This window comes from Myotis myotis, unplaced genomic scaffold (assembly GCF_014108235.1).
Source record: "Myotis myotis isolate mMyoMyo1 unplaced genomic scaffold, mMyoMyo1.p scaffold_m19_p_4, whole genome shotgun sequence".
In the NCBI taxonomy this organism is placed as follows: domain Eukaryota; kingdom Metazoa; phylum Chordata; class Mammalia; order Chiroptera; family Vespertilionidae; genus Myotis; species Myotis myotis.
Genome location: NW_023416346.1, coordinates 82,125,097 through 82,149,460, shown reverse-complemented (window position 1 = coordinate 82,149,460; position 24,364 = coordinate 82,125,097). Strand labels below are relative to the sequence as shown.

Below are 24,364 nucleotides of genomic sequence, written 5' to 3'. Positions count from 1 at the left end.
TCCATCAGCATCAAAGGGGCTGTGAATCAAAAAGGGTAATAATCTCAGTGCTAGACCATAAAGACCTTAAGGGATTAGATCTGGCCTTTCAGGGGTTTAATGAGTGTTTTCTCAGCATATATAGGTCCTTTGAAGGCGATATTAGTACACCCATTTTTCTGACGCGGAAACGAAGAGTGGTTTGTAAAAGGCATAGTTCCTAACCAATGCCATTACTATCGAGCACCCATTCTAGGCCCAAAACTGAGCGAGGCGCCCGGAAACCAGCTCCTGTCAGACTGCTGCTCCCCTTTTGACAGGTTCGCATCACCCCGCGCTGGGATCCGGGACCTTCCGCAGCCGCTGCCAGTGTGAAATGGATCTCAGGCCGGAACACTCCCGGAGCGGAGCTCCGCCCCAAGCCGGCCCGGCCCCGCCCCGCCCCGCCCCGCAGAGGTCGGTATTGTCCGACGGTTTCCGGCGTCCCTCGGTTCCCCTCGGTAGTTTCCGGCAATGATCGAGAGTTTCTAACCTGCCCCCCGTTGTCTCTCGGCCGCCGTCCTCGCCACCGCCGCCCCCCCTGCGGCTCCCCCCGCCCCGGAGCCGGCCCGGCTGGCGCCTCCGGCGCTACGGGCTGGGCAAAATGGCGGCCTTCGGGATCTTGAGCTACGAACACCGGCCCCTGAAGCGGCCGCGGCTGGGGCCTCCTGATGTGTACCCTCAAGATCCCAAACAGAAGGAGGTGCGCGTTCACAAACCGGGGCTCTCGCGGGGCCAGAGGCCAGCGCTCAGCCATGGAGGAAGCACCTAGGGTTTAGGAAAGGGGGGGGCGCGGCGGTCTGGTGGGAGCAAAAGTCCCGAAAGGGGGAAGAGTAAAGTGGGTGCAGGAGAGTGGGACCTGGAGGGCAGGGGGCGGTTCCTGAGTGTGACTAGGGAACGGTGGAGGGGCCACGCTGGAGGTGGCCTCCCCCTCTACACACCCTTCAGAAAGTTGTCTGAGGCAGCTTGGTGAGCCATGGCTGCTAGCCAGCTTGTGAGGAAAGAGTGATGTTGAGTGAGATCTGGGTGATGGGGAGCCTGAGTAACTTTGTGTGTGTGTGTGGGGGGGGGGGGTGAGGGTGGGGTCCAAATGAACATCAAGGCCTAGCTCTAAACAGTAATCTGTGCTACTTAGAATCCTCCTCCTACTTTCTCGCCCTCCCCCCTTTCCCCCTCTTTTCCTGCCCTCCTCTCCCACCACCACCACCCCCAAGGAAAAAAACTAAAATGCCATTTTCCTGCCTCAGGATGAACTGACGGCCTTGAATGTAAAACAAGGTTTCAATAACCAGCCTGCTGTCTCTGGGGATGAACATGGCAGTGCCAAGAATGTAAACTTCAATCCTTCCAAGGTGAGAAAATCCTGCCAGGCTGAAGGAAAAGGCTGGAAGAATCTGAGAAGGAGCAAAGGCCATGGGTTGGGAAGACCTAAAGGGACGACCTAAGTGGCCAAGTTTCCCTTCATAACCTAATGCTACCACAGTGGCATTTGCCCGTCAAAGGCACAACTACCTCTCCACCCTTTCTTTCCACCTGAGGTATAGTTTTCTTTCCTCAGATCAGTTCCAACTTCAGCAACATTATTGCCGAGAAGTTACGTTGTAACACCCTCCCTGACACTGGTCGCAGGAAGCCCCAAGTGAACCAGAAGGACAACTTCTGGCTGGTGACTCCAAGATCCCAGAGTGCCATTAACACCTGGTTCACTGACCTGGCTGGCACCAAGCCACTCACACAACTAGCCAAGAAGGTGAGATACTGTTTCCTGTTCTTCAGGCCAAGGAGGGGAGCATGGGTACCAAGTATAGTCCTATGCCCAGATTAAGCTATATGGCTGCAAGCTAATGGTGGCAATAGAGGTCTCACTATTTGCAATGTCCATCCAGGTCCCTATTTTCGGTAAGAAGGACGAAGTGTTTGGGTACTTAGCAAAATACACAGTGCCTGTGATGAGGGCCGCCTGGCTCATTAAGATGACCTGTGCCTACTATGCAGCAATCAATGAGACCAAGGTTAAGAAGAGAAATATCATTGACCCCTTCATGGGTGAGTAACTGTTAATTACCAGGGTTCCCACCACTGATCTCTTCAAGGAGCGATAGACCCTTAGAATTATTCTCCTTATCTATTCCTTGCTTCTGCTTGTATGTTGCTTTCTCTCAATTAGTAAACATCCAGTATCTTGAGTGTTTACTATGTACATGTGCTAGGCTATAAGGATGACCAGTACCTAATCCCTGCTCTTAGGATGCTTATAGTCTAGTAAGTATGCCAAGGCAGGTGTACGAGTTACATTATTAAATATATAAAGTGTCAAAAGAGGAGGCAGAAGCTTCTTTGAGACTTCAGTAGACCGAAAGATTACTTTCTTTATATTTTTTTATTTCAGAGAGGAAGGGAGCAGGAGAGAGAGATAGAAACATCAGTGATTAGAGAGAATCATTTATCAGCTGCCTCCTGCACACCCCCTACTGGGGATCGAGACCACGACCTGGGCATGTGCCCTTGACTGGAATCAAACCTGGGATCCTTCAGTCCGCAGGCTTATACTCTATCCACTGAGCCAAACCAGCTAGGGTGAAAGATTACCCTCTTTTGGGGACACCTGGGAAGGCTTTAGGAAGGTAGCATTTGACTAGAGCCAAAGAGGATGAATAGGGTTTAGAAGTACAGTAGTCCCCCCTTATCCAAGGGGGATACATTTCAAGACCCCCAGTGGATGCTGGAAACCACGGATAGTGATGAACCCAATATATACTGTTTTTTCCTCATACATACCTATGGTAAAGTTTAATTTATAAATTAGGCACAGTAAGAGATTAACAACAGTAAGTAAAAATAGAACAATTATGATAATATACTATGATAAAAGTTTTGTGAATGTGGTATCTCTCTCTAAACATCTTATTGTACTACATTCAAACTTCTTGTGATATGTGAGATGATAATGCCTACGTAATGAGATGAAATGAGGTGAATGACGTACGCATTTTGATGTAGCATTAGGCTACTATTGACCTGACCATATATCAGAAGGAGGATTATCTGCTCTGGGTAATCCTGGATCGTGGAGCCATGAATGACAGTGTCGATGGTTGGATATCAGGAACAGATTATATTGATGGTTAGGAAAATTTATTTATTTTCAGACCACAGTTGACTGTGGGTAACTGAAAAGGCAGAAAGCAAAACCATGGCTAAGGGGCGGGGTGGGGGGGTGGGGAACAGAAAATGTTCTAAGCAGAGGGACAGTATAAAATAGCCCCTTTCCATTTTTCCCTTAGAATGGACTCAGATCATCACCAAGTACTTATGGGAGCAGCTGCAAAAGATGGCTGAATATTACCGGCCTGGGCCTGCAGGCAGTGGGGGCTGTGGTTCCACTATAGGGCCCTTGCCCCATGATGTAGAGTTGGCAATACGGCAGTGGGATTACAACGAGAAGCTGGCCATGTTCATGTTTCAGGTAGGGCATGTCCTGTGGGACATTGGATTGAGCCTGATCTCGCACTCTGCCCATAGAGAACGGAATCTGCCTGCCACCTTGCCCCAGTTGTGGTTCTCTTCATCCTGTCATTGATTTTATCTGCCTCATCTCTAATAATCCCTGGGCTAAACTAATCCTTTCCCCTGGTACCCATAGGATGGAATGCTGGACAGACACGAGTTCCTGACATGGGTACTTGAGTGTTTTGAGAAAATCCGCCCTGGAGAAGATGAATTGCTTAAACTGCTGCTGCCCCTGCTGCTTCGAGTAAGGTCTAGGATTTAGGGGTCGGGGATGGGGGGGGCTCTCGGGAGGATTAGAGGAGGAATAAGATGTGACAGCAGGGTCCTTTGGAGAGAATTTGGGGTTTTGCTCCTCATGTCTTCACAGTACTCTGGGGAATTCGTTCAGTCTGCATACCTCTCCCGCCGCCTTGCCTACTTCTGTACCCGAAGACTGGCCCTGCAACTGGATGGCATGAGCAGTCACTCGGCTCATGTTATGTCTGCTCAGTCGACAAGCACACTGCCCACCACCCCTGCTCCTCAGCCCCCAACTAGTAGCACACCCTCTATACCTTTTAGTGACCTGCTTATGTGCCCTCAGCACCGGCCCCTTGTTTTTGGCCTCAGCTGTATCCTTCAGGTAAGTACTGGGTGGCCCCAAGGAAGTGTTAAGAGGCATCCTGAGAGGAGTTGGTTGGGTGCCTGTCCTGGAGAATGGGGGTGATTCTGAATTGGAGGTGGGACTCGGCACTGAGTACTTGCTTAGAGATTGTTGCTTCTCATTCATGGACTGTTAGTTCCTTTTCAGTTAGGAGTGTGGATGAGGGGAGGGGCTCAGGGATCGAGTGATGCCACTCCAGGGACTTAGAATACTTTGGATCGGAACTCTAAGGATTGGGTCTTATAATGGGATTCTAGAGAGGTAGCCATGGTAACTGAGTTTGACATAGTGGTTCCTATCTGCAGACGATCCTCCTGTGTTGTCCTAGTGCTTTGGTTTGGCACTACTCGCTGACTGATAGCCGAATTAAGACTGGCTCACCACTTGACCACCTGCCTATTGCCCCCTCCAACCTGCCCATGCCAGAGGGCAACAGTGCCTTCACCCAACAGGTAAGTCGGACCAGTTGCCTAGTACCCCCAGATTAGGAGGTGAGGCTCAATTATTCTTTCAAAAATAGTGACTTGGAGTCCTCTGGCACTATTCTTTTAGCCTGGGGCCCTGGCCTTTTGTATGCCTTGGTACATCCTTAAAGTCGTTGATATATATTTCAGGTCCGTGCAAAATTGCGGGAGATCGAACAGCAGATCAAGGAGCGTGGACAGGCAGTTGAGGTTCGCTGGTCTTTTGATAAGTGCCAGGAAGCTACTGCAGGTGAGTGCCAGACGATGAATAGTAAGAAGGATGTTTGAGGAAAGGATGGAGATTGGTTAGGACAGAGATCTGAGAGTTGGACTGCATAGGGAGGTAAATCCCCTTTGCCACTTTTCCTCCTTAGGCTTCACCATTGGACGGGTGCTCCATACTTTGGAAGTGCTGGACAGCCATAGTTTTGAGCGCTCTGACTTCAGCAACTCTCTTGACTCCCTTTGTAACCGAATCTTTGGATTGGGGCCTAGCAAGGACGGGCATGAGGTAAGCAAGAAGGGGCACCGAAGGAACAAAAAACTTTGCGAGAGCAACAGTATGAGGGGAAGGCCTGGTGAGGCATGAAAACGGGATGTCTGAAGAGATGCTATTACTGGGCCGGGATGTTTTAAGATGGGACCCAGTGTTTAAGAAATCGGAACTGGGTTCTTTGTCCCCAGCTCTACCTTACTCACTCCTGTCTTCCTGTGGTCTCCAGATCTCCTCAGATGATGATGCTGTGGTATCACTACTGTGTGAATGGGCTGTCAGCTGCAAACGTTCTGGTCGGCATCGTGCTATGGTGGTAGCCAAGCTCCTGGAGAAGAGACAGGCAGAGATTGAAGCTGAGGTTAGGGAGCAGAGAGAAAAGAAAGTGGTTGGCCAGTGGGGTAGTGGCAACTGGGGTTGAAGACAGATTGAGCTGGTAGTGGGACCATAGTTGAAGCTGTGAGAATAAAGAAATAGTAGAGAACCTAGGGGGGAAAGTCGAGGACATAAGGCAAAAGTAGAAAGGCAAGAGGATTGATGTCAGAGAAGCAATCAAAACTTCAGTTGGGAGGCAGTAAAGAAAATGGAGGTCAAAGGGGGAATGGAATTGAAAAGTTTGGGGTGGAGACAAAATAGGTGGTAGTTCTAGGATTACACATGGAGGAAGGAGTGAAGAAAACAGGTAAAAACCAATCCTGCAGTTTGTTCTTTCATCTTACAGCGTTGTGGAGAATCAGAAGCTGCAGATGAGAAAGGTTCCATTGCCTCTGGCTCCCTTTCTGCTCCTAGTGCTCCCATTTTCCAGGATGTCCTCCTGCAGTTCCTGGATACACAGGCTCCCATGCTGAGTATGGACCCCTGCCACCCTCTGGTTACCTCGGCCTAGACTCAGTTACCCGTTACTGTCATCAGAAAGCATAATTAAGCACCTTCTGGTATATTTTTCTGTCTTGGGCTCTATGCTGAATGAATTTTGGACATAATTCTAGGCTTTGATCATTTTATAGTTTAACAGAATAGAGAAATAAAGAGAAAAATAAAAACCAGCACAAACAATTGAATCATTGTCACATATACTTAGCAGCAAAGATGCTATATTCCTTTATGAGATGGTGTGTGGGGCAGGAGGTGGGGTAACCAAGGATACTTTGTCCCTCTGCAGTTTTATTTTGTTTTGGATTGTTCCTCTTTTTGCCTACCTCAGGCACTCTAGAAGGAGCGTGCCTGAGGTGTGTCCCTCTTTCTTTCTGCCCCCCCCTCTTTTTTCCTCCATATCTTTTGTGCTTCTCCTAACTCATTTTTTCTCATTCCCTCTCCTCTAGCGGACCCCCGAAGTGAGAGTGAGCGGGTGGAGTTCTTTAACTTGGTACTGCTGTTTTGTGAACTGATTCGACACGATGTTTTCTCCCACAACATATATACTTGCACCCTCATCTCCCGAGGGGACCTTGCCTTTGGAGCACCTGGTCCTCGGCCTCCCTCTCCCTTTGATGACCCTGCTGATGACCCAGAGCGCAAGGAGGCTGAGTGCAGCAGCAGTAGCAAGCTGGAGGTGAGTTTTTCCCAGCTCTGGATAGTTTCTTCCTATGTTCCCATCTTCCTGGCTCCCAGAGTCCTCTGAGAGTCCCTTACCTAATAATGAGACCTAACTATGATCCTAACTATGATGGTAGTATCTGCTTAGTGCTTCTTGGTTTACAAGGCACTCTTGCATCATTCTTTTTTTTAAAAAAATATCTATTGATTTCAGAGAGGAAGGGAGAGGGAAAGAGAGATAGAAACATCAATGATGAGATAGAATCATTGATCAGCTGCCTTCTGCCCGATTGGGGATCGAGCCTGCAACATGGGCATACACCCTGACTGGGAATTGAACTGTGACCTCCTGGTTCCTAGGTTGGCGCTCAGTCACTGAGCCACCGCAGCTGGGCTCACATCATTCTTTTTCATGTGATCCTAACAACTGCCTTGTGAGGTCATCTTAACCCCATTTTACTTATTTATTTATTTGTTTATTTTCAAATATGTTTTTATTGATTTCAGAAAGAGGAAGGGAGAGTGGGGAGAGAGAGAAATATCAATATGAGAGAGAATCATCGATTGGCTGCCTCCTGCACGTCCCCACTGGGGATCGAGCCCGAAACCCGGGCTTGTGCCATGACTGAGAATCAAACCCTGACCTCCTGTTTTATAGTTTGACGCTCAACCACTGTACCACACCGGCCAGGCTATTTTTTTCTTTTTTTAAGAATATGTTCTTATTTGTTTTATTTTAATATGCTATTATTGATTTTAGGGAGAGGATAGAATGAGAAACATAGATCAGCTGCTTCCTGCATGCCTCCTTCTGGGGATCAGGCCACAACCCAGTCATGTGCCCTGACCAGGAATCGAACTGGTGACCTGTTGGTTTGTGGGTTGATGCTCAACCACTGAGGCACTGCAGCTGGGCTGTTTATTAATTTGGGAGAGGGAGGGGAGGAAGGAGAGAGAAAGAAAAACATCAATGTGAGAAACATCCATCATTTGCCTCCCCCATACACACCTGACCCAGGATTGAGCCTGTAACCTGGGTATGTGCCCTGACTGGGAATTGAACCTGATTCCTTTTCGTGCATGGGACGACACTCACACAACTGAACCACCTGACCAGGGCTATTTATTTTGTTCTTAACTGAGGCCCATGGTGGTTAAATGAATAATCAAGGCCTGAATCTAGATCCTTTGCTTTTCCCAGTATGGTCTCCTGTCTCCAACTCCCCTGTCAACTTTTCTAGATGATGGGGAGCAAGCAGCTCCCTGGGACTAAAACACTCCGCTTATGTTCTGTGCCCTCAGGATCCAGGGCTCTCAGAGTCTATGGACATCGACCCTAGTTCCAGTGTACTCTTTGAGGATATGGAGAAGCCTGATTTCTCAGTAAGTTAGAGCCTGGTGTGGAAGAACCCACCTCTTCAGGGCCTCCCATGATACCTCTTTTGGGAATTTCTTTATGCCCTTTCATCCCCTTTTGTTCCTCTAAACCAGGGGTGGGGAACTTTTTTTTTCTGCTAAGGGCCATTTGGATATTATAATACCATTCTCTTAATATAATTCACTTAAATTGATGTTGCTATGATAAAAGCTCCTAGATTTATTGAATTTCAAATCCCACCTGCAGTTGCCTTAGCAGGGCCAGAACAAATGATTTTGCAGGCCAGACGTTCCCCACCCCTGCTCTAAGCATTATGCCCTTTTGCCTTTCTCTTAGTTGTTCTCTCCAACGATGCCCTGTGAGGGGAAGGGCAGTCCATCGCCTGAGAAAGCAGATGTTGAGAAGGAGGTGAAGCCACCACCCAAGGAGAAGATGGAAGGGACTCTCGGGGTTCTTTATGACCAGCCGCGGCACGTGCAGTATGCCACACACTTTCCGATCCCCCAGGTACTCTTCCCCAATACCCTGTGACGATCTATTTTGAGTCCAGGTTTCTGTCCCAGGACCAGCAGAGGGGTTGGAGCTGTTCTTGAGGGTGCAACGTGCTGGGAAGGGTTTGAGCACTGGGCTGCTGAGGGGCATAGCGCATGCTTTTAAATGGAGGGAAAGAGATTCGTGCAGGAGTCTGATGGTGCTGCTGGGATGCAGGAGGAGTCATGCAGCCATGAGTGCAACCAGCGGTTGGTCGTACTGTTTGGGGTGGGAAAGCAGCGAGATGATGCCCGCCATGCCATCAAGAAAATTACCAAGGATATCCTGAAGGTTCTGAACCGCAAGGGGACAGCAGAAACTGGTGGGTTTGAGGCTCCTTAACCGATCTCCCCTGAAAGAATGCCCTAGTCAGTCTTCCCTTCCCCAGCATAAGGCATTCCCAGTCATGTCCCAATGTCCTGTCTCTTGGAGTCTTCTGAGAGCTCTAGTCCTTTTGAAACTTCCCCCCTCATTCCCCCCCTCTGCAGACCAGCTTGCTCCTATTGTGCCTCTGAATCCTGGAGACCTGACATTCTTAGGTACCACACAGTAAGCCCCGTACTGCCCTCCCTCCCTCTCCCTTCCCTCCCTCAACCTAGCACCTCCCTGTATTTATTCCTTTTATGGTCCACATAGTTTGTGGTCCTTGCAACCTTCCCTTCACTGTCCCCTTCATCCCTCCCCCACCCCTTCCTTGGCCCTCCCTTCCCATCTGCCCTCTTCCCTCCCCTTCCTTCTTTGTTCCCTCCCTCCCACCCACGCATAGCCTTTCCCTCCATTCCCCACCCCACCCCTAGTCAACTAGTTCATCTTCCCTGTCCTGACTGATCTCTTTCAACTGTCCCCTTAGGTGGGGAGGATGGGCAGAAGCGGCGTCGCAATCGGCCTGAAGCCTTCCCCACTGCTGAAGATATTTTTGCTAAGTTCCAGCACCTTTCACATTATGACCAACACCAGGTCACAGCCCAGGTGTGGGCCTAAGTCCAGCCCCCTTCCCACACTCTGGCCTTCCATCCTCTTTTCCTTTCCTCATCTTCTTTCCCTCCTAAGCAGGGCAAACCTCCCAGTCTCATCCCCTTCCACTGCCATCCTTTCCTGCTTCCCCCCACCTCTCTCCACTCCCGTCTCACTCCCACTGCCCTTATCAGGTCTCCCGGAATGTTCTGGAGCAGATCACGAGCTTTGCCCTTGGCATGTCATACCACTTGCCTCTGGTGCAGCATGTGCAGTTCATCTTCGACCTCATGGAATATTCACTCAGCATCAGTGGCCTCATCGACTTTGCCATTCAGGTGGGGAAGTTGGGGAGATAAGGGTGGAGGAAGGAGTTTGTACTGTATAGGGTCATAAGGATAGGAGTAGAGACTCAAGTCAGAGTCCGGGCTATTTGCAGGGGCAGAAAGATTAGCACAGGGGGAGTGGAACATGAGCTAAGATGGCAGGAATAGAGACTCAAGTGCTCCCTGGGGAGGCCCAAGACACAGATCAGAGCATTGGGTATAGACTGTCCTCCCACCATGGAGTTCATAGAATTCTGTCCTGGAGATTGATTAGATTGTTGATGTGGCTGATGTCATTAATAGAATAAAGGGCTGTGGCATATAGCAGCAGGGCCCTTGTAGACTGAGGTGGCTCCAGCAATAAGGGGCTGGGGCCTGGCTTTGCCAGTTTCTTCTAAGAAAGTGTGGGATTTTATATAATATGTGGGGCCTGTTCTCCTTTCTCACCCTACTTACTCTGCTAGCTACTGAATGAGCTGAGTGTAGTCGAGGCTGAGTTGCTCCTCAAATCCTCTGACCTTGTGGGCAGCTACACTACTAGCCTATGTCTGTGCATCGTGGCTGTTCTGCGGCACTATCATGCCTGCCTCATCCTCAACCAGGACCAGATGGCACAGGTCTTTGAGGGGTAAGCAGGGCTTTGGAATTACCGGAGCACAGAGGGCTCCCATTAACGCTGATGGGGCTCTCACTGTGGACGTGCATGCCATTCATGTGAGGTGGGGTGGGGTGGGGTGGGGTGGGGTGGGGTGGGGTGGGGTGGAGTGAGTATTGTCAAGAGACTTTAATCTGTGTCTAGGATCCTTTGTGTCCTGGCCCCTGCACACTTATCTGCTGACCCTCTTCACCTTCCTTTCTCGTGACAGGCTGTGTGGCGTAGTGAAACATGGGATGAACCGGTCGGATGGCTCCTCTGCAGAACGCTGTATCCTTGCTTATCTCTATGATCTGTACACCTCGTGTAGCCATTTAAAGATCAAATTTGGGGAGCTTTTCAGGTAAGAGAGGTGGGAGTTAAGGGGTAGAGAATGGAACCTCGTCCTTTATCCTTCCCATTGTCGCCCATCTTAGGAGCAGAGCACAGCCTGGGACCCTGCTGCCTTTGCAGGGTCGTTTGGGGACTGTGCCCTCCATGTGTTCTTAGTTCCTGAGAGTGGTTCTCCTTCCTTGTTGGCCTTAGTTCCAGCCCATCTCGGTGGGGCCCACACTCCTCCCCCTGTCTTCAGGGGCCCCTGTGCTTCTAACTGGGTTCTTTTCTTGCCTCGTCTGCTTTGTCCCATCTCCCTTTTTCCTGTCCCAAGGTCCCTGATCTCTCACTTTCTCTTCTTTTTCTTTCCTCCCCCTTCCTGACCATCTTTCTGCCTCACCAGACCTTCAACACTACTATCTGCTTTCCCCTATCCCTGCAGCGACTTCTGCTCCAAGGTGAAGAACACCATCTACTGCAACGTGGAGCCATCAGAATCGAATATGCGCTGGGCACCTGAGTTCATGATTGACACTCTGGAGAACCCTGCTGCTCACACCTTCACCTACACAGGGCTAGGCAAGAGTCTTAGTGAGAACCCTGCTAACCGCTACAGCTTTGTCTGCAATGCCCTTATGCACGTCTGTGTGGGGCACCATGATCCCGATAGGTATGGGGCGTACTGAGTGAGGAATGGGCACTGCGCTCCGGCCCCATATTGGGAGGGATGAGATGCCCGGGAGGTACTGCAATCTTGGTTATTGCCGGAGTGGAAATGAAAAGTTAATGGGTCTGAGGTTTTATGGAACAAGGTTTTTCCTGAGGGCATTTGTACTTTTCCCCAGGGTGAATGACATCGCAATCCTGTGTGCAGAGCTGACCGGCTATTGCAAGTCACTGAGTGCAGAATGGCTGGGAGTACTTAAGGCCTTGTGCTGCTCCTCAAACAATGGCACTTGTGGTTTCAACGACCTCCTCTGCAATGTAGATGTGAGACTTGGGTGGGGTCCTGCTGAGGCCTGGGCCACTTACCAGGGCAGGAGTCTGCTCTCAGTAATCAAGGCAGTATAGGGACAGAGTTTGATTGTTTTTTAATATATTTTTATTGATTTCAGAGAGGAAGGGAGAGGGAGAAAGAGTGTGAAGCATCAGTGATGAGAGAGAATCATTTTTTTTTGGTGCCTCCTGCACGCCCCACACTAGGGATCAAGCCACAACTTGGGCATGTGCCCTGACCGGGAATCAAACTGTGACCTTCTAGTTCATAGGTCCACGCTCAACCACTGAGCCACACCGGCTAGGCTGGTACAGAGTTTTGTACAGTCGAGGCATACCATTTTGAGTTTGATTTAGCACCCTGTCTCCCCTTTGAGTCTTAATGCCTGTCTGCTTTTTCCTCCAGGTCAGTGACCTGTCTTTTCATGACTCCCTGGCTACTTTTGTTGCCATCCTCATTGCTCGCCAGTGTTTGCTCCTAGAGGATCTGATTCGCTGTGCTGCCATCCCTTCACTCCTTAATGCAGGTAAACTACCAGTCCAGAACCCCTAGAATTTCTAGATCCCAAATTTCAACACACACTCTATGGGTGCACTCTCATTGTTCAGTGTAGGGCTCCCTGGCATCCCCAGAGGCCAGTCCTGTGGTGTGTCTCAGGCTGGGGAGCCTCTGTATAACCCTGCATTTGCATCCCTGATCTGTTCATTTTGTGACCCTTCGAGGAACTCCTCTCATTCAGCAAAACAGTTGGCTGCTCCACCTCTTCTTCAGCATTATCTTGGTTTTTTTCCTCCTTTTGCCTGACCTCATCTCCCCTTTTACCATCCCTCCTCCACAAACCTATATACAGTCTGATTTCCTTCTGTCCCATCTGCTTTGTCTTCCTTTCTGTAGCTTGCAGTGAACAGGACTCTGAGCCAGGGGCCCGGCTTACCTGCCGCATCCTTCTCCACCTTTTCAAGACACCTCAACTCAATCCTTGCCAGTCAGATGGAAGTAAGTGATCCCGATCTGAGCCAGCCAGCAGTAGAAAGTGTGGCTACCCCACCCCCATAGTTTCTACTTTTGCTTCCCCTGACTTCAGCTCCCTCCCCAGACAAGCCTACTGTAGGAATCCGCTCCTCCTGTGACCGCCACCTGCTGGCTGCCTCCCAGAACCGCATCGTGGATGGAGCTGTGTTTGCTGTTCTCAAGGCTGTGTTTGTACTTGGTATGGGGGTAGGAAGGTAGTGGTGCCAGAAGTGTGTATAGGGTGGAGTGCCAGCTAAACTACAAAGGACAGTCTCTCTCCTGAAGGTGGTCTCCCTGATCTTTAGGGAAGAGAGGAGGGAGGGAAGTATATTTCTGTTCCATAGGGCAGGACTTGGGGAGTTGCTGCCTCTGTGGGTCCGGGGTGGGTCTCCACACAGTATTCGGATCTCACCCCTCCCTATCTCCTGCCTGTGGACCACAGGGGATGCGGAACTGAAGGGTTCAGGCTTCACTGTGACAGGAGGAACAGAAGAACTTCCAGAGGAGGAGGGAGGAGGTGGTACTGGCGGTCGGAGGCAGGGTGGCCGCAACATCTCTGTGGAGACAGCCAGTCTGGATGTCTATGCCAAGTACGTGCTGCGCAGCATCTGCCAACAGGTCAGTCTCACCTTCCCCCCACACTTCCTAAATGCTTTTCTATAATATAGTCCTGTTTCCAGCCATGATCACGCCACCTCTCTACTATACATTGTGTCCCTCACCAACTCCCACCCTATCCCCCTTATTCGTGACCCCCCTTTCTGGTTGCCTCAGTCCCCTGATAATCAGCCTCCTTAGGAATGGGTAGGAGAACGTTGCCTTAAATCGCTGTGTGAGGACAGCAATGACCTGCAAGACCCAGTGTTGAGTAGTGCCCAGGCTCAGCGCCTCATGCAGCTCATCTGCTACCCACATCGACTGCTGGACAATGAGGACGGGGAGAACCCCCAGCGGCAGCGCATTAAGCGTATTCTCCAGGTAGGCCAAGGAATTGGGGGTCTTGTAGAAAGCAATGTAGTCCAAGCCTGGGGTCAAACTATGGAAACCTTGAGAGAAAAAGAGATGAGGAGTTAAGAAGGAAGACAGATAAGGATGTGGGTGAGAGAAACAGCTCCAGCATGGGTTTAGAAGTAAAGCCAAAATGGTCTAGACCAGCCGTGGGCAAACTACGGCCCGCGGGCCGCATTCGGCCCGTTTGAAATGAATAAAACTAAAAAGAAAAAAGACCATACCCTTTTATGTAATGATGTTTACTTTGAATTTATATTAGCTCACACAAACACTCCATCCATGCTTTTGTTCCGGCCCTCCGGTCCAGTTTAAGAACCCATTGTGGCCCTCGAGTCAAAAAGTTTGCCCACCCCTGGTCTAGACTCTAGAATAAACTGTTGGGTAAGGGCACAGCTCTCTGGATGCAGTGGGACTGTAGCTTATCTTGGGGGCGGGGGGGGGGGCATGGCATCTGGAAGACCTACTTTTTGGCACTTTGGTCATGGCTCAGTAATGAATGGTAATACTACTCAGTAGCTACTACACTAGAATGTCTGTTTCATGCCAGCTACTGTGCTCAGCACACTACGTATATTTTCTCATTTAATCTTTACGACCCTATGAAGTAGGTATGAGTATCTCTGTTCGACCGGTAAGGAAACTGAGGTTGGAAGAGGTTAAGTAACTTGCCAAAGGTCACACAGCTAGTAAGCTAAGAGTCAGTATGTGAACTTAGGTATACCTGTGCCTTTTTTGCTTAACCACGCAGTTTCAGACATTCAGGTGACTAGAGAGTGGACAAATAAAGCCATTAAGGAAAAGCTAAAGGAATGAGGTCTCTAAAGTCCAGAGGAGATAATGCCAAAGAGATTAGCTAGCAGTATAGCCTTGGGGTCTGTAAAGGACTTTGAGCAGCTAGTTTGAAACAGGAGAAGCAGGCTTCAACTTTAACATCAAGGATTTAGGTAAAGTGTTAAGTAGAACTTCCTTGTGCTAAAGAATGTGAGGCCCGCCCAGATGGCGTGGCTCAGTGGTTGGGCATCGACTTATGAACCAGGCGGTCAACAGTTCGATTCCCTTTCAGGGAACATGCCCAGGTTGCAGGCTCAAACACTAATCTCATCATTGATGTTTCTGTCTCTCCCTCTCCCTTCCTCTCTGAAACCAATAAAATACATTTTAAAAACAAATAAGTAAAATAAAAATATATTTTAAAAAAGAATGTGAGGCCCTGAAACAGGAACCTGTGGAAAGATGTGAAATCTTTCCTGAACCACTTTTTTTTTTTTTTTAAATATATTTTATTGATTTTTTACAGAGAGGAAGGGAGAGAGATAGAGAGTTGGAAACATCGATGAGAGAGAAACATCGATCAGCTGCCTCATGCACATCTCCTACTGGGGATGTGCCCGCAACCCAGGTACATGCCCCTGACCGGAATCGAACCCGGGACCTTTCAGTCCGCAGGCCGACGCTCTATCCACTGAGCCAAACCGGCTTCGGCCTGAACCACTTTTTTTAAAGGTTAGATTTTTCAACCATTTTGAATTATTTAGGTGTAATCTTTCCTAAAGCTGGGGCCATAGAGGTCCCTTTCAGAGTGTGGTTCAAGGTTGTGAGAGATCAGAAACTGGCCTTGGAGTGATGAGTGTTTGTGGGTGACATGAAGATGACTAGCTTGGGTGTGGGGTCTCTATAACAGAACTTGGACCAGTGGACCATGCGCCAGTCTTCCTTGGAGCTGCAGCTCATGATCAAGCAGACCCCAAACAATGTGAGTGGTGCCCCGGCCCTCTCTTTCCCATGCTCACTTCTAGCTCCGAGTGTCAGGGAGGTGGCCCACCATAGAAGAACGTAGGTCCTACCCTGGGGTTCTTGAGATAAGAGAGGATGGGAAGGTGACAGATATGTAGAGCCGATGATAAAGGAGCTGGGTTGGAAGTGTTGGGACTCTTGAGTTGTGGGAAGGGTTGGCGGTGGTAGTTGTGAAGGCTGTTTCTGTGGTCACTACTGTAAGGAGGTCTGCAAAGGAGAATACTGGGGAATTGAAAAAATCTGCAGGGACTGGAGGGTATGACTCCCAACAGACTGGCGTCCCTCCCCTCCCATTAACCTCCACAGATGCCTTCATCTGCCCTCATCTCCCATCTCTCCTACCATCTCTTTTCCTTCACCCCAACTTCCCATTTAGCGTCCCTGTGCCTTTCCTCTTCCCCAGGAGATGAACTCTCTCTTAGAGAACATTGCCAAGGCCACAATTGAGGTTTTTCAACAGTCAGCAGAGACAGGGTCATCTTCTGGAAACACTGCAAGCAACATGCCCAGCAGCAACAAGGCCAAGCCCGTGCTCAGGTTGGGTAGACACCTGTTAGTACCCATTCCCTTATAAGTTTCTCTAATGTCAATGTAAATTATTTCAACCGTGTGGAGATAGATATCAGGCATGTCCATCAGGAGAGGAGAAGATGGATTCTACCAACCTTGCCTGGCTCCTCTGTAACCCTGTGGACTCCATCTGTCCTCCAGCTCTCTAGAGCGCTCTGGTGTCTGGCTGGTGGCCCCCCTCATTGCTAAACTGCCCACCTCAGTCCAGGGGCATGTGTTAAAGGCTGCTGGGGAAGAATTGGAGAAGGGCCAGCACCTGGGTTCGTCTTCCCGCAAAGAACGTGATCGACAAAAGCAGAAGAGGTAAAGCAGCTGGAAGGGGGGCAGGAGCAAGGGGTAGAAAGAGGAAGCAGCCCAGTGAAGAAAAGTTAGGGCAGAGGGGTGAGAAAAAAAACCATGGAAAAGTGGAAAATCAGAGGGTAAGCATGGGTCACATTGAGCAAACGGCTAGATCTTAAGATAATAGGCTATGGGGCTTGGGAGAATGAAGTTGGAAGCTGCCAGTTCTCCAGCCCATGGTCCTATTCTTTTTCTTTTCCTTTCCTCTCATCTCTAGCATGTCTCTGTTGAGCCAGCAGCCCTTCTTATCCCTGGTACTGACATGTCTGAAAGGGCAGGATGAGCAGCGCGAGGGACTCCTTACCTCCCTCTACAGCCAGGTGCAGCAGGTACAGGTCTCTGGGTCATGGAGCCTGGCAGGAGGGCAGAGAAGGATGTGCCCAAGAGGCCACTGTGTACTCGGAACCTTCATTACTTTCCGTGAATACTGTGGGTACTTTGGAATGGAAATGAGGGGATCTCTGAGCTGTGTGTTATACTTGTTTCTGTCTTAGATTGTTAATAATTGGCGAGATGACCAGTACTTAGATGATTGCAAACCAAAGCAGCTAATGCATGAGGCCCTCAAACTGCGGCTCAACCTGGTGAGAAGGGAAGCTGGGAAGAAGAAGGGAAGGGGTGGGGCTAGAATTGCAGAGCAAAGAAGTCCTAGCCCAGGGAGTGCAAGGGGGATGATGGCGGGCCCAGGCTGTTCTGGATCTTCAAGCATTCACCCAGCTCTCCTAAAGGACGCAGGCCCTGAAAGTGGTTAAGGACACTGAATCCTAGCAGGGACACTGCCTCAATTATCCTAGATTCTGGCCAGACCCTAGAAGACTTAGAAGCTCATTTTAGAATGTTGGATAGAATCTTGGACATCCCTTAGTCCAACTCCTGCCATTTAATAAGTAAGGAAACCAAGGCCCAAGAGGTCAATTATTAAGTCATTGCCCTGAGTTCATGTAGCAAGTAATAGGTACAACTGGACTACTGACCTCAGGTGTCCCTAGTCCACCCAACCCAGGTTCTGATCCAAACTTTCCTTAAATGCTGAACTTCACCCTGAGCCATCTGACTGACCTATTATGTCCTTGGCAGGTGGGTGGCATGTTTGACACTGTGCAGCGTAGCACCCAGCAAACCACTGAGTGGGCAGTGCTCCTCCTGGAGATCATCATCAGCGGCACTGTCGACATGCAGTCCAACAAGTAAAGTACCCTACCCCTCTCTGCATTTTGTGCCCAAGAGGGTCCCCCTTCCCCCACACCAGGTGCACAGCCCCCTGTGATCCCTGGTTTTGACACCCCCAGAGTGACATCTTAAGCATCATTTTCTGCTTGCATCCAACCCCCAGTCCTTTATTTTCACCTCTTTTCCGATTTTCTCCCTGGCTTCCTGTAATAGTGAGCTCTTCACTACTGTATTGGACATGCTGAGTGTGCTCATCAATGGGACCCTGGCTGCAGACATGTCCAGCATCTCTCAAGGCAGCATGGAGGAAAACAAACGTGCCTACATGAACCTGGTGAAGAAGCTGCAGGTGAGCAGAAGAGGCAAGGGTGAGGCTTAGGGAACAGCAATATTCTTAGCCCACTGTCCCCTGACCTTGCAGTGGCTGTCCAGCCTCTGGGACTTTGCTCTGGCCAAAGCCTCCACTCTTTCCTTTCATAGTCGCTTTTTCTTTGTTATTCGTATAGCAAGGATTGACTGAGTGTTTTCATGCTAGGTTCTGTGTTGTCCTAAGACTTTTCACCCCTATGTTTTTGTATTCTTGAACTCTTGTCTCTTCTTACTGTGCCTGCAGAAAGAGTTGGGGGAGCGCCAGTCAGACAGTCTGGAAAAGGTTCGCCAGCTGCTGCCACTGCCCAAGCAAACCCGAGATGTCATCACCTGTGAGCCACAGGGCTCCCTTATTGACACCAAGGGCAACAAGATTACTGGCTTTGATTCCATCTTCAAGAAGGAGGCATGTTTCACTGTCTTTCTGCCCCAAATTCTCTACCCCCCCACCTTTCCCCCCTTTGGACAAGAGCCTTTCCTGCATTAACTTGTACCTACAAAGGCTCATCAGGCTACTGCGTCCATCAGGCTCTGCAGTGAAAGCCACCTCTTCAATGTTGAACTCATCACTAACTTTACTTACATTTCTTCTCCCCATCTTGGGAGTCTCAACCTCTTTCCTTGGTCTCTTCATTCACCCGTACCCACCGCTCACCACTTCTACCCACCTTTTAACATACCACCCTTTTCTCAACACTTCACCCTCCTCTTTCCTCTGTCCCACCTACCTCCTGCCCTCCTCCAACCCTGCCTGCACCCCACCCATCTATCTGGATGACAGCTCATATCCGATATCTTCATGCCTGCATTTTTCTCCCTCCACTCACTCATCTCTGCACAATTTTCTTTCCCCTCTCTCTGTTAGTTGTAGTATTTTTTAGCTATAATCAATGTGTATAGTAGAGAGGGAGAGGAAGAAGAGGATCTAGAGCAGCGGTTCTCAACCTGTGGGTCGCGGCCCCTTTGGCGGTCGAATGACCCTTTCACAGGGGTCGCCTAAGACCATCCTGCATATAAGATATTTACATTATGATTCATAACAGTAGCAACATTACAGTTATGAAGTAGCAACGAAAATAATTTTATGGTTGGGTCACAACATGAGGGCCAGAAGGTTGAGAACCACTGATCTAGAGTTTAAATCCGAAGTCCAACCCATTCATGTATAATTCTCATGTCTTTTCCTGTCCCATCTGTCTCTGTCCCCCTTCCTCAGTGTCTCTGTCTCTCTCCACCTGTCTCTTTGTCTCCCTCTGCCTACCTCTCTCTTCCTGTTTTTCTCCTTTTCTCTCTTTCCCTCTCTGCCTGTATTTAGTCTCTCACTGCCTTTTCTCTTCATTTCTATCTCTGTCTTCCTCTGAATGTCAGAGTCTCAGTCTCTCTCTCTCTCTCTCTCCCCCTCTCCCCTCCATACACCCATCACCTTCTCTCCACTTAACTCTGTCTCCCGTGTGCATGTTTGTGTGTCCATACCCATCTGTCTTCATCTGACCATCTTTCCTGAATCTGCCCATTACTTTTTTTTCTTTCATTGCCTGAAGATACTTCCCCCTTTCCTATAAGTCCTTAAGGTCTGGCTTCTGTTTTACAAGCCTTAGCCACTCATTGTTTCTCATTTTCTGGAGCAGGGTCTACAGGTTTCCACCAAACAGAAGCTCTCTCCCTGGGATCTTTTTGAGGGCTTGAAGCCGTCAGCGCCACTGTCTTGGGGCTGGTTCGGAACAGTCCGGGTGGATCGGAGAGTGGCTCGAGGTGAGGAGCAGCAGCGCTTACTGCTCTACCACACGCACCTGCGGCCTCGGCCCCGGGCGTATTACCTGGAGCCACTGCCCCTGCCACCAGAAGATGAGGAGCCCCCTGCTCCTACTCTGCTAGAGCCTGAGAAAAAGGCTCCAGAGCCCCCCAAAACTGACAAACCTGGGGCTGCTCCAGCCAGTACTGAGGAACGCAAGAAGAAGTCCACCAAAGGCAAGAAACGAAGCCAGCCATCTGCTAAGACAGAGGTTAGTGCTGTCCCCGTGATGCTTCCACAGCCTGTCTCCATGATTCTGTCCAGTTTCTGGTTTGTAGGAAGGGCAGGGGCATGTGGGGCAGGGGTGCCTTTGGAATTATAATAACCATGTAGATCCAGCTCCCCCTCACCCCTCCTAGCCCACTTCACCCCCACCCCTCACCTTCCTCTTCTACCGTTCACATAGGACTTTGGAATGGGCTCAGGACGGAGTGGCCCCTATGGCGTGACAGTGCCTCCAGACCTCCTGCACCATACTAATCCTGGTTCCATAACCCACGTTAGCTACAGGCAGGGCCCCATAGGCCTCTACACCCAGAACCAGCCACTACCTGCAGGTTAGTGCCACCCCAGGAATGAGAGACTTACCTGGATTCCTCCTGCCTCAGGGATGATGCCCCTCATCCAAGGACACCTAGCTGGGGATGGAGGGACAAGGAGCCTTGAGAGGTCAGCCTGCTCCCATTTCCAGGTGGCCCTCGTGTGGACCCATACCGCCCTGTGCGGTTACCAATGCAGAAGCTGCCTGCCCGACCACCTTACCCTGGAGTGCTTCCCACAACCATGAGTGGTGTCATGGGACTGGAACCCTCTTACAAGACCTCCATGTACCGACAGCAGCAGCCTGCAGTGCCCCAAGGACAGCGCCTTCGCCAACAGCTCCAGGCAAAGATAGTGAGAGGGGCCGTAGGGAGGGCCCCCAGGGAGAGGCATTTGAGGGTCACAGGACTGAGGAGACACTTGGGCTCTTCACGGGGACATGCAGAGTGGGAGATAGAGTTAACGAGATGGCGGAAAGTGTTTTCTGAGTTTAAATTTGTCCCCGTTTTCCCTTTTAGCAGAGTCAGGGGATGTTGGGCCAGTCATCTGTCCACCAAATGACTACTAGTTCTTCCTACGGTTTGCAGACCTCCCAGGTAAGGGCACAAGATGGTGAGAATTAGGGAGCTTGAGGCAAGTTACTCTGCACGCTCTTGGTCCTGACTCTCTCCTCCTTTCGTCCAGGGATATACTCCTTATGTTTCTCATGTGGGATTGCAGCAACACACAGGCCCCGCAGGTACCATGGTGCCCCCCAGCTACTCCAGCCAGCCTTATCAGAGCACCCACCCTTCTACCAATCCTACTCTTGTAGATCCCACTCGCCACCTGCAACAGCGGCCCAGTGGCTATGTGCACCAGCAGGCCCCTACCTACGGACATGGGCTAACTTCCACTCAAAGGTACCCAAGGGAGTTGGGGTTGTAAAGGCACTGAGGTACAGAGGCACATTTGACTTGGAAAAACATGCCTGGGGTGATGGGACTAATCAGACCTTCTGGAGGCGGCAAGAACACTTACCTGGCCACATAGCCTATTGCTACAAAATGCCAGAGCTGGAAGGGACCCTGGCAACCAGTAGTCCCACACCTGCTTCCTCTATATTTCTTTGAGGCCGAGAGAAGGGAAATGATTTATATGACTACAGTAAGGGCAAGTCTAGGATTCATCGATGCACTGCATGGTAAGTTGGCATAAAGCCAGTGTTAGAACAGTCTTAACTCTGGAATGGACTAATGAACATATCCTCTCACTATTCTGAACATTAGTCAAGCCTAAGGTAAGACATTGTAATTGTGTCCTGAGGGTCTGTAGCTTAGGGTTTAGAACACTGAAGGGTAGACCAGCAGAAGTCCTTTTACTGAGAAGTAGTAACTGCTCACTGTGTGGCCAGCACTGTGCTAAGACCGGTTGGGGTGAGGAAAGATATTTTTAAAAAACTATGAAGTCCCTCACCACAAAGAATTGTTACTCTGGTTGAGGAGATGAGACTTACCCAGAGGAACATTTAGAGAACACTGAGGAAAATCAGCCAGATGTGCCATTATGTGCTGTGAAGTAAAATGGGAATCCAGAAAAGGTGCATGGTGCTGTCATCGTGGGCCTGAGTCATCAGAGGAAGTGTCACGAAGAAGGTTGGACTTGCGTTGAAGGATGGCTATGATTTGTATTTGTGGAGAGGAGGAGAAGGAAGGGGATTCCAGATAGAGGGCATATCATGAACAAAGACATGGGAGCCAAATGAGGGGAGTGGCTGGGAGGAGAGGTAGGAGAAGAACTTGGATGGAGGTAAAATTGGTGTCGGGGAAGTAAGGGACAGGCTAGGAGTGGGCAGTTTGAAGAGGGCCTTGACTGCTTAGTGCAGAACTGAGACACAATTCCAGAAAGAGCTCTTTGGATCTGGAAAGTGACATGACGAGTTAGACATGTCTAGCGATTAATATAGAGTGCATGGATAGGATGCATAGAGAAGGTGCAAGAAGACTTGAGACAGGGGACCTGGTCAGTAGCCTGGTACAGTGATGTACAGATTGGGGTAAGGAAAGTGGAAGGAGCAGTGGGACTCAATTGTCTTTAAGCCCCTGAAATGTTATTGGGGATTGCCACCGACAACAAAAACCTCACAAAGTGTTAACAAAATGCCTATCCTATGCTAAGACTTTTTTTCCATTTTTATAAGAGAAAAATAGCTAAGACAGAATTGAAAAATTTCTAGCCATGAAGGTTATGAGACACTGAGATGGGGCATTGTCTTTACTCCTTACTCCCCTACTTAGAAAGCTGCCAGGACCCAAAGGGCTCTTCTGATTAGTGACAGGAGGAATGAATAAAACGACTGAAGTGTCTTTAGAGTCAGGACCTGGGGCTTCTCTTTCACCTCTCTCCCCGCCCCATGCCTTGATCTCTGGACCTCTCTTTGTAGGTTTTCACACCAGACACTGCAGCAAACACCCATGATAGGTACCCTGACACCACTGAGCACTCAGGGTGTCCAGGCTGCCGTCCGATCAGCTGCCATCCTGCCTGAACAACAACAGCAGCAGCCGCAGCAGCAGCAGCAGCAGCAGCAGCAGCAGCAGCAACAGCAGCAGCAGCAACAGCAACAGCAGCAGCAACAGTACCACATCCGGCAGCAGCAGCAGCAGCAGCAGATCCTACGGGTAAGGCCCAGGGAGTTCACAGGGGACCTGGGAACCCGAGGAGGAGGAAAGGCCCAGGCTCCTCCTCATTGTTATCTATAGTGACTGAGGCAGTACATAGAAAGCGCCTGGCAGAGTATCTGGCATGCAGTAGGATCTTAGAGAGTTAGTTTCCCCTTATACTCACTTTGGTTTTGGGGGGTTCTATTGGGAGAGAGTTGGGGGTTGTCTGCTGGGGACTCTAGATTGGGTATCTTTCTCTGCAGCTCTCTGAGGAAGGAGGGCACTGAACCCAGTTTCCTCCCTGCTGCTTCTTCCCCTGTTCCCATCCCTCCATGCCTGGGCTCAGCTGCTTGCTCTCCTTAGCAATATCTCTTATGTTCTCATAGCAACAGCAGCAACAGCAACAGCAACAGCAGCAGCAGCAACAACAACAACAAGCACACCAGCAGCAGCAACAGCAGCAGCAGCAGCAGCAGCAGCAGCAGCAACAGGCAGCGGCTCCTCCCCAGCCCCAGCCCCAGTCCCAGCCCCAGGTAGCTGCTGGACTCCAGCCCCAGGCTCAGGGACAGCTGCCCAGGTTGGGCATGCAGCCAGTGAACTAGGTTGGGGACAGTGTGCCATGTGGTAGAAGTAGGAGGCAAGGCATGGCACACTAAAAAGAGATGGGGAGATGGGGATAGAGAAGGATGTGGAAGATTCCGAGTAGAGGGTTTGAGTTCAGTGTTCCACTTCCAATTTCTACCTCAGTTCCAACGCCAGGGGCTTCAGCAGACCCAGCAACAGCAACAGACAGCAGCTTTGGTCCGGCAGCTCCAACAACAGCTCTCCAGTAAGCCTTCCTTCCTTCCCAGGAGAGTCCCATGAAATAAATTGGGGGTGGGGAGGGGCAAGTAGCTGAGGCTGTTGCTTCTAGCCCATATTGTGGGGGCAAGCATTATATTCCATCCCTTCCCTTAGCACCTGAGTAGCTCTTCCCATGCATATCTACAGCCCCGCTTGGCATCCCACCCCTGATCCTCTCTGGTTTTTCACAGATACCCAGCCACAGCCCAGTACCAACATATTTGGACGCTACTGAGCCATCTGGAGGAGCTGCTTGTGACTGGATGTGGCCCCACCCTTTTCTCTGAATTCTCAATCCCCTTCCTGGGCTAGCACCAGTAATGGTTGGGGCTCTTCCCTCAGGCTCCATTTTTAATGAGTTTTTAGTATTTTTGTTAATGTGAGGCATTGAGCTGTTGGGTTTTGTATATTATTTATATTGAGACCCCAGAGCTGTTGCACCCAATACACAGAGCTTCTTTGCAAA

At 50.0% G+C, this 24,364-nt stretch overlaps 1 protein-coding gene across 14 annotated transcripts; it reads left to right on the top strand.

Annotated features, from left to right (window-relative positions):
- The first annotated feature begins 499 nt into the window (after nt 1-499).
- MED12 (mediator complex subunit 12) lies at nt 500-24,364 on the top strand. Of its 14 annotated transcripts, XM_036304648.1 has the most exons (45): nt 501-721; nt 1,266-1,370; nt 1,577-1,768; nt 1,905-2,064; nt 3,303-3,484; nt 3,662-3,772; nt 3,896-4,150; nt 4,477-4,623; nt 4,786-4,885; nt 5,010-5,146; nt 5,358-5,489; nt 5,850-5,976; nt 6,451-6,680; nt 7,967-8,047; nt 8,379-8,549; nt 8,751-8,895; nt 9,062-9,112; nt 9,424-9,542; nt 9,722-9,865; nt 10,318-10,481; nt 10,720-10,851; nt 11,263-11,490; nt 11,666-11,810; nt 12,223-12,343; nt 12,712-12,813; nt 12,914-13,027; nt 13,271-13,446; nt 13,627-13,806; nt 15,521-15,592; nt 16,037-16,170; nt 16,345-16,506; nt 16,760-16,871; nt 17,037-17,126; nt 17,620-17,729; nt 17,926-18,061; nt 18,326-18,487; nt 19,710-20,084; nt 20,280-20,430; nt 20,565-20,758; nt 20,932-21,009; nt 21,098-21,315; nt 22,836-23,073; nt 23,448-23,588; nt 23,803-23,884; nt 24,090-24,364. In XM_036304648.1, the coding sequence occupies exons 1-45, from the start codon at nt 623-625 to the stop codon at nt 24,131-24,133; spliced, it is 6,549 nt and encodes a 2,182-aa protein (XP_036160541.1). In that variant the 5' UTR covers nt 501-622; the 3' UTR covers nt 24,134-24,364. The 14 variants fall into 14 exon arrangements, 13 of the variants coding, with proteins under 13 accessions (XP_036160535.1, XP_036160530.1, XP_036160529.1 ...); XM_036304642.1 differs by lacking the exons at nt 23,448-23,588; nt 23,803-23,884; nt 24,090-24,364 and having other exon boundaries at nt 500-721; nt 12,902-13,027; nt 16,037-16,185; ... (2 more) ...; nt 21,228-21,315; nt 22,836-23,169; XM_036304643.1 differs by lacking the exons at nt 23,448-23,588; nt 23,803-23,884; nt 24,090-24,364 and having other exon boundaries at nt 20,565-20,767; nt 21,098-21,152; nt 21,228-21,315; nt 22,836-23,169.